Source organism: Oratosquilla oratoria, chromosome 39 (genome assembly GCF_046742065.1).
Source record: "Oratosquilla oratoria isolate Oo_2021 chromosome 39, ASM4674206v1, whole genome shotgun sequence".
In the NCBI taxonomy this organism is placed as follows: domain Eukaryota; kingdom Metazoa; phylum Arthropoda; class Malacostraca; order Stomatopoda; family Squillidae; genus Oratosquilla; species Oratosquilla oratoria.
In genome coordinates, this window is record NC_134815.1 from 22,824,162 (window position 1) to 22,834,161 (window position 10,000).

At 37.6% G+C, this 10,000-nt stretch overlaps 1 protein-coding gene across 1 annotated transcript in view; it reads left to right on the top strand.

The window, feature by feature from the left end:
• Positions 1-2,860: 2,860 nt before the first annotated feature.
• Positions 2,861-10,000, top strand: part of LOC143020186 (uncharacterized) — an 8,614-nt gene continuing 1,474 nt past the window's right edge. The window contains exons 1-2 of the mRNA XM_076176348.1: positions 2,861-2,965; positions 6,358-7,836. Of these exons, the coding sequence (XP_076032463.1) occupies positions 2,861-2,965; positions 6,358-7,836 (1,584 nt within the window). The remainder of the gene's footprint in view (positions 2,966-6,357; positions 7,837-10,000) is intronic.

Here is a 10,000-nt window from a genome sequence, read left to right on the forward strand (position 1 = left end):
CTACGCCGTGCGAATTAACATTTGTCATGAATAATCTATTGCAATCTACCATGTATGCAGGCTTTGCATTGAATTTGGAAACTCAAAACGCTGCTATATCTGGTTGCGTTTGTTCTCTTATTCTGGTTACTGGTAACTTATCCAGGATTGTGTTGCCTCTTTGGTAGCAAATCCCTCTACTGTTAATTATTATCTAATTTTGAATATCATCAGGCTATTCCTTTCAACGATATATAATATTCTATAAGTTTCATCACCTTAAATGAATAAAGCTTTATATTCTCAAACCTTTACACAGTGACAATCATTCTGATACATGTAGATATCTTGGAATATTTTTGGTGGTATTCAGACCTTGGTTATTCAAAAAATATATAATCTACTTAGATGGTATCTTGGTTATATAAACTGTTAAACATCTCAATTTTCTCAGTATCACAAAAATCGCTCTCAATAAAGGGTGAAACAAAATAATAAGTGGTGTCATGACAAAAAAAAAGAGAAAATTCGGAAGGAAGGACATCAACAAAGCTCCATGAAGTATATATTCTTTCCTGAAATCTTAGTTGCCAAAAGAAAACTGCAGCAATGGTATTATACTTTTCAGTATTGCAAATGCTATTTACTTTTATTGAAGGGAACTGTCTGGATTTGATAAAAATAATCGTATTACGCCAAATATGATCATATAGTTTAACCCTGCTCAGGTAAAGCTTTTTTGGGGAAACACCTCAGGTAAAGCGGGGTCTGACAGACCCCAAACAAAAAATACAATATAAATACTTTCACTGCATTTAGTGACATAGAAATCAAAACATATGTACTTCAACTTATCTTCTTCCATTTACATGCTTGAAAGTGACTATAATTGTTAGAAATATTTTTTAATTAAATTACAAAAAGAATATGATGAAAAATAAGGTATTGCTGACTTTAGAGGGTACTTGACTGAAAACAGGAAATGTGAAGTGGTTGGTCATCATCATTTTGTAGAGACCAATGTCCCAACTATCTTTAAGAAAAAACAGAGCTACAACAAATGAATAAAGAATGTGTTTCAAAAAAACATTACATCTGAAAAAATCGGAGGTATTTTTTTTACCCCAAACACAATAAATACAAAAAAATATTTCCACTGTATTTAGTGTCATAGAAATCAAAACTTATCTTCTTCCATTTACATGCTTGAAAGTGAATATAATTGTTAGTGATATTTTTTTAATGAAAATTACAAAAAAATGATGAAAAGTAAAGTATTGCTGACTTTAGAGGGCACTTGACTGAAAACAGGAAACGTGAAGCGGTTGGTCATCATCATTTTGTAGAGACCAATGTCCCAACTATCTTAGGAAAAGTTGAGCCACATCATTGCAGATGGGGGTTGAATGTTCCTGACACACTGGTCTTTTGCAGTGTAGGCAATAGTTAACCAGAATAACGACAAACAGATAAAAAAAAATTATAATGAACATAAAATTATTATTCCCTAGTCAACACAATTACGATGCATTCCAAATAATACCATCGAAAACAAACAAAATTCAACATATCAGTCATAAAAAATGACAAAAAAAAATTCTTATTTACCCATAAGTATAAATGATAAAACATTTATACGACATGAAAAAAACTCAGGTAAAGTGGGGTCTAACAAACCCTACGCAACTCACACCTAAGGTAAAGTGGGGTCTGACGGGTCCAAAAGCTCTATAAAGCTTATATAGAGCAAGATTCAGGAATGACACTATCATCCCCTTAAACTAATTCACTCGTCAAGAAGGTATAGGGGAGAACATATCTATATGCAATATATTAGTATATTAAAAGTAAAAAACAAAAAAAGCATTGGATCTGTCTGACCCCACTTTACCTAAGACGGGTTAAAGACTGTTGATTGAATTAGTCTGATAAGAATATTTCTAACCACATTTAGACCTGTGGCTTACCCGTGTTTGATCAAATCATCTTGTGATAAATATATATATATATACATATATGCAAGGTAACCACTTAAGAAAATAAACAAACGGATCAGAGCGCTTTCGTATATTACATCTTCAGTGTAAATTACAAAGAAAGAGGGTACAGCAAACATAATATAGTAGGACAATAGTATAAGGAACTCACTAGGAAAGGTTGTGGAACTCACTAGGAAAGGTTGTGGACGAATTGTCCGGGCGTGGGTCACACGTCCAGCATTCTTACATTTTGTAATTATTGGCTATTTCTTTGCAAATATAATTATCAATTTTGTACAATCCTAAGTTAAGGTTAAAGTTATTATCATTTGTGATTTTAATCAGGCAACTTTCAATTAAATTCCTTTCGACAAAATTATTGTTGAAAGTAATCACTAGCGTTTTCCCAGTTGATAGGGTGATTAAAAGTGCTTAAATGTTTAAAAATGGCACTTGACTCATTCCCGTCTTTGACACATTTCTTGTGTTGTTTTATCCTGACAGAAAGATCTTTTGCCGTTTGGCCGATATAGAATTTATCACATATTTTGCAAGGAATTTTGTACACACAGCCTTTTTGGCAATTTTTAGAATTATTAATTAGGTATTGTTTGATAGTGTTATTGTTTCTGAAGGCTACATTGATGTTAAAATTCTTAAGTAATTTGGGAACAATAGTTAAATTTTCTTGGTAAGGTAAAACTACTAGGTTATTATCACTTCCATAAGTCCACCTCTACCATATATGTATGGTTTAATCAAAACTCATAAACCAAATTATCCCATTAGACCCATCATTTCGTCCATAGGATCAGCCTCCTATAAACTTTCTAAATGGCTAGTAACAATTCTCAGTCCATTAGTCGGCACTATTTCCAACTCAATTCAAATCATCTTACGAAATGTCTTCCACCATGACACTTTGCCACCACCTAGGGTACCACGCCCCGTCCTTGAGGACATGCTACGTGCCTGCACAAAAGAAGCACCATTTAGATGCCCTTCAGGTAAAATTTATTTCCAGGTTAATGGTGTCGCAATGGGCAGTCCATTGGGAGTACTATTTCCCCAAGCTTACATGTGCCATATTGAAAACTCCGTCCTAAGTTCCATCAATCCTTCACCAAAAATGTATCTAAGATACGTAGACGACATCTTTGTTGACGTAGACGGAGACGAACAGCTTGATAACCTTAAGAGGGCTTTGGAAGAGAACTCATGCCTACGATTCACTATTGAAAAGAGTGTAGAGAACAAAATTCCCTTTTTAGACGTGTGGGTAGATGGATCAGATGGCACTTTCACCACAGATGTTTACAGAAAACCTAGTGACTCAGGAAGGTGTTTAAACGGGATGAGTGAATGTCCCTCTAAGTATAAGAAAAGTGTGGTACGGGCTTACGTTGCAAGGGCCTTCAAAATTTGTTCAAATTGGTCTCTTCTTCACCAAGAATTAAACAGGATAAAACTTTTTTTTGACTAATAATGGCTTCCCGTTGAAAGACATTGACAAAGAAATAAAAACTAAGATGGATTTAGTCAACACCACCGCTTTAGATGAAAGTAGTAAATTCAATAACATAAACCTTTACTACCATAACACAATGTCCTCAGCCTATAAAAAAGATGAAAAGGTCCTGAAAGAAATAATAAAAAAGAATTGTACACCTACAAAAGAAGGAGATAAGCTTAATTTGATAATTTATTACAGGAACCCCAGAACATCATCTCTTATCATGAAGAATAATTTGGCAGCACAAAAGGACAAATTAAAACAGAGTAATGTCGTGTACAAGTATACTTGTAATTTTAACAAAGACGGTGCGCTTTGTACAGACGAGTATATCGGGTACACAACACAAACACTTTCACAGAGACTCACGTATCACATGCAGAACGGGACAATAAAATCCCACAGGACGAAATCCCACAAGAGCAACATATCAAGGGAACACCTTAACACGAACACAATAATAATCGCCAGGAATGGTAATACAACAAAACTAAAATGCATGGAGGCAGTGATGATAAGAAACTATATGCCACTTATTAATATACAACAAAACATGTGCGGGACCCTAGAGTTGTATGGGTCACGAGTAGCGGGCTGGAAAGGATGAACTGTCACAGTCCTAGATCTCTCCTAATGTACCTATCTTTGTATTATATAAGTATGTATTTATTTCTGAATAAATTACCAGAAGATGCCTAATGCATAGGCGAAACGTCGTATAATGTTAGTTTTCCTACCCAATCATGGACTCGTTTGGAAATATTGTATACCTTCTCTCTCCTTTAGAGAGAAAAGTTATTAGAAGAGTAGAAAGTCTCAATAAGAAGATAACTAACGCCCAGTTTGCTGTGTTATTTAATAAGAAATGTATTGAAGAGAACCTGCTCCCTAAATTCACTAATATATATATATATATATATACATATATATATATATATATATATACATATATATATATATATATATACATATATATATATATATATATACAGTATATATATACGTATATACAGGTATATATATATACATATATATATATATATATATATGTGTGTGTGTGTGTGTGTGTGTGTATACATATATATACATGTATACACACACACACACACATATATATATGTATATACATATATATACATATATATATACATATATTATATATATATATATATATATATATGTACGGCACAAAATTATACCGTGACATTAACGGACGTACGATACACAAAATTATACCGTGACATTAACGGACGTACAATACAAATTATTCATTCCACTCCTGATTTTTATACAATGAAATCAGCAACATAAATTTACGTCTATGGACGTAACACTCCCCCACCTTGAATCTTACGATTAAAAAAAAAAAAAAAAAAAAAAAAATCACATACATATATCTATGACAGAACACAAAACATTTACAAAGAACCTTCAAGGAATACAAGTTTTGTAATGGGTCGGGTGAGCTCACTGAATTGAGTTTTCAAACGGGCACTACGAACCAATCCGTCTCTGCTCACCCGCACTTCCTGGACTCTCCCCAGCGGCCAAGAACCGCGGGGCGAGTTTTCATTCATTATAAGCACTAAATCCCCGACTGAAAGATTCGGGCTTTCAGAATTCCATTTCTGCCTTCTTTGCAATTCCACTAGGTATTCACTAACCCACCTTTTCCAAAATTGTTTGGCTAAATGTTGCACGTGACGCCAATGTTTGCGGTAAGGATCGGCATCGTGAAAGGCTCCCCAAGATAGTGGGGAGTTTCCTTGGAGGAGTAACAGATGATTGGGAGTCAGCGGACTCTCATCACTTGCATCATCACTGCATTTAGTAAGTGGCCTACTGTTGACTATACTTTCCGCTTCGCAGAAGAGGGTTTGCAAAACATCATCAATCATCCTGGGGCATTTGATGACTAAAGCGAACAGTACTTTACGTACAGACCTTATCATACGTTCCCAAACGCCTCCGTCGAATGACTGTAGGGTATTGTCGGCAAATTATTGTCTTCTTATGATACGTAGGGAATAAATGGAGCTCCGAATGGACGCTGACTGCAGGTCATTCTAAAAAGAATGTTTTTATTGTCAAAGAACTTGTACAACATTACAAAAAATACATAAATGCCAATTAATAACAAAAAAAATATATACAAATGTTAATCAATACGTAGAGTCGTAACTCACATCATAAATTTGACATTGAATTGACATCATATACTCACCGACTTGTGCGTCTCCCATAGGTCCCCCTACGTCCGTTGACTCGTTTGACATTACAATGGTGAAGTGGAGGATTGCGACATTACTCGTGACTTGTCCCTTCCTCTAACTGCATATAACCCACACATTGGGCGACTCTGACTAATGCCAGTTAGAGAAGACGACCTTGATATGCTGGCCCCCACACACCATCTACCCACAACTTCTCCCACACTCGACCAAGTCGATGCCGGTGACGGGGGGAAATTGTACAACTAATCGTACTGTGACACTAAACTGACGGACGTAAAAAATGCACAAAATTATACCGTGACATTAACGGCCGTACGATACACAAAATTATACCGTGACATTAACGGGCGTACAATACAAATTATTCATTCCACTCCTGATTTTTATACAATGAAATCAGCAACATAAATTTACGTCTATGGACGTAACATACGACTCTCACCTTACCTGGTTTGGTTTCGCTCGTAACGGCATGATGCGGTAGGTACCACACTTTACCGTCATCTCTCTTTATATCAATCTCGGGAACATACTCTACATACCCCTTCTTGATCAAATCTGAAATATTCTCAGAGTATACATTCAATGTGCCGGATTTCACCAACCTTTTGTACAAACTTCTTATGGTCCTCCCTTCTTGTCGAATTACAAGTGTGCATGGCCAGCACAAGATAATCTTGTAGGACACCTTCAGGATGAAGACCCGGAGGTGAGGCGTGAGGTATATCCCACGAGTATCGTACAGACGTGTCAGTCGGGCGTCACCCAACACCCGATCGACACGCTGATTGAGCACTATTCAAGCCTTTACAGATTAAAGAAGGCCGTTGGTTGGTGGTTAAGGCTAATACAATTTCTTAAGAAGATTCCGCAAAATTCACCACTTGAGATTCATGAACTAAAGCACGCGGAAAATCTGATTGTCAAACATGTTCAAGGGCGTGCTTATTTTCATGAAACCAAGAACATTGAAGCAGGGAAAACTGTGTTAAAGTCCAGTTCAATATATAAACTGTCTCCTATTCTTATAGATGGGCTGTTAGTAGTTGGTGGTAGACTCAAGCATGCGGCATTGAATGGGCAAGCTATAAATCCTGTGATCCTCCCTCATAACCACAGGTTGTCTACATTGATTGTACGTGATTGCCATAATTCCTCTCATGTAGGAGTGGAATGGACACTCAGTCGGGTGCGTAAGAAATTCTGGATCATACGGGGTAGAAAATTGGTGAAACGCGTCAAAATGGATTGTATAGTTTGCAAGAGATTATACGGGGCCCCCATGAACCAGAGAATGTCTGACCTCCCTCCCGAGAGGTGTGAACCCGGGGGGCCAGCCTTTAGGTACGTAGGAGTAGACCTGTTTGGACCCTTCCATGTTAAAGTCGGGAGATCAGAAATGAAACGTTACGGGTGTCTGTACACGTGTTTTACTACGAGAGCTATTCACATTGAGAAGCTTGATAGCTTACAAACTGACGCATTCATCAATGGTTTCGTACGCTTCACAGCGAGGCGAGGTTACCCCAGTAAGGTGTGGTCAGACAATGGTACTAACCTAGTAGGAGCGAGAGCTGAATTAGCACGCAGTGTACGAGATCTGGACCGATCGTTGATCGTAAGGGAAACACGTCGACGTGACGTTGAGTGGTCGTTCAACCCGCCTTCCGCGTCACATCACGGAGGCGTTTGGGAACGTATGATAAGGTCTGTACGTAAAGTACTGTTCGCTTTAGTCATCAAATGCCCCAGGATGATTGATGATGTTTTGCAAACCCTCTTCTGCGAAGCGGAAAGTATAGTCAACAGTAGGCCACTTACTAAATGCAGTGATGATGCAAGTGATGAGAGTCCGCTGACTCCCAATCATCTGTTACTCCTCCAAGGAAACTCCCCACTATCTTGGGGAGCCTTTCACGATGCCGATCCTTACCGCAAACATTGGCGTCACGTGCAACATTTAGCCAAACAATTTTGGAAAAGGTGGGTTAGTGAATACCTAGTGGAATTGCAAAGAAGGCAGAAATGGAATTCTGAAAGCCCGAATCTTTCAGTCGGGGATTTAGTGCTTATAATGAATGAAAACTCGCCCCGCGGTTCTTGGCCGCTGGGGAGAGTCCAGGAAGTGCGGGTGAGCAGAGACGGATTGGTTCGTAGTGCCCGTTTGAAAACTCAATTCAGTGAGCTCACCCGACCCATTACAAAACTTGTATTCCTTGAAGGTTCTTTGTAAATGTTTTGTGTTCTGTCATAGATATATGTATGTGATTTTTTTTTTTTTTTTTTTTTTAATCGTAAGATTCAAGGTGGGGGAGTGTTACGTCCATAGACGTAAATTTATGTTGCTGATTTCATTGTATAAAAATCAGGAGTGGAATGAATAATTTGTATTGTACGTCCGTTAATGTCACGGTATAATTTTGTGTATCGTACGTCCATTAATGTCACGGTATAATTTCGTGCATTTTTTACGTCCGTCAGTTTAAGTGTCACAGTACGATTAGTTGTACAATTTCCCCCCGTCACCGGCATCGACTTGGTCGAGTGTGGGAGAAGTTGTGGGTAGATGGTGTGTGGGGGCCAGCATATCAAGGTCGTCTTCTCTAACTGGCATTAGTCAGTCGCCCAATGTGTGGGTTATATGCAGTTAGAGGAAGGGACAAGTCACATGTAATGTCGCAATCCTCCACTTCACCATTGTAATGTCGAACGAGTCAACGGACGTAGGGGGACCTATGGGAGACGCACAAGTCGGTGAGTATATGATGTCAATTCAATGTCAAATTTATGATGTGAGTTACGACTCTGCGTATTGATTAACATTTGTATATTTTTTTTTGTTATTAATTGGCATTTATGTATTTTTGTAATGTTGTACAAGTTCTTTGACAATAAAAACATTCTTTTTAGAATGACCTGCAGTCAGCGTCCATTCGGAGCTCCATTTATTCCCTACGTATCGTAAGAAGACAATAATTTGCCGACAAAACCCTACAATATATATATATATATATATATCCAAATAGATCACGAACATTATTTCCACTTGAGTTTATGGTAGTTATTGTATAACTAGCAAAACACAAAGCTGCATTTTTCCATAACGATAGTAGGCGACATTGTAATTGCACGTATAGTATTTAAATGACAACACCAGAAAAATAATCAACCATAAAATCTTTAGAAGTATAGGGAAGAGGAGATATATTACTGGTCTGGAAAGTGCAGGATTTCTGGGAATATCATTATTGACTCTGACGGTGCTTCAATAATTTTTGGTTAACATTTCGTTCACTTTTTTGTCATTTCTCTTTTTTGGGGGAAATCGCATGTTGGTCTTTCTTCTTCCCTTCTTCTCTCTCTCTCTCTCTCTCTCTCTCTCTCTCTCTCTCTCTCTCTCTCTCTCTCTCTCTCTCTCTCTCTCTCTCTCTCCCTTCTCTCTCTCTCTCCTTCTCTCTCTCTCTCTCTCTCTCTCTCTCTCTCTCTCTCTCTCTCTCTCTCTCTCTCTCTATCTATCTATCTATTTATCTATGTATCTATCTATATATCTATCTATCTATCTATCTATCTATCTATATATCTATCTATCTATCTATCTATCTATCTATCTATCTATCTATCTACCTATCTATCTAAATTTATCTATCTCTCTATCTTTCCCTCACTATTTTTCTCTCAGTCGCTCTCTCTATCTCTCTCTCTCTATCTGTAACTGTATCTCTCTTTCACTCTAACTCTACCATTCTCTTTATTTTTTGTTTCATATCTAGAACCCACTTTCTGGTTTTGTCCTTCCTCATCTTTCTTCATTCTACAACATCTCTCTTCCATCACCAAGATCATCTCGCTTTCACTCTCTCCTGAAGTTCTACGTTTTGACCACCTTGCACAGCATCTTAATTCATTTTTCTGAGATACTCCTCTTCCTCCTCCACCTCCTCCTCCTCCTCCTCTTCTAGCTCCTTCACCTTCTTCTTCTCCTTCCTCCTCTTCCACAATACCATCGACTCTTCTCCTTCATCTTCTTTCTACCATTTCTCTTTCTTTAGTCTCTGCCTATGCTTCTCGATCCCCTCCTCTTGCTCCTCTTGCTCCTCTTTCTCTTTCATTTATTTACTTAGTTCCCTGTTCTATGTTGTCTCTTCAATCCTCGTCTTCTTCACCTCCTGTTTCATCACTTTCTTTACATTCTTTTCTGACAATGTTCTTCCTTCAGCATCTCCTATTCAGTCTCATTTTTCATCCCTCTTCTTCCCTTCCTTTACTTCTACCCCCTCCTTTCCTTTTTCTTTTCC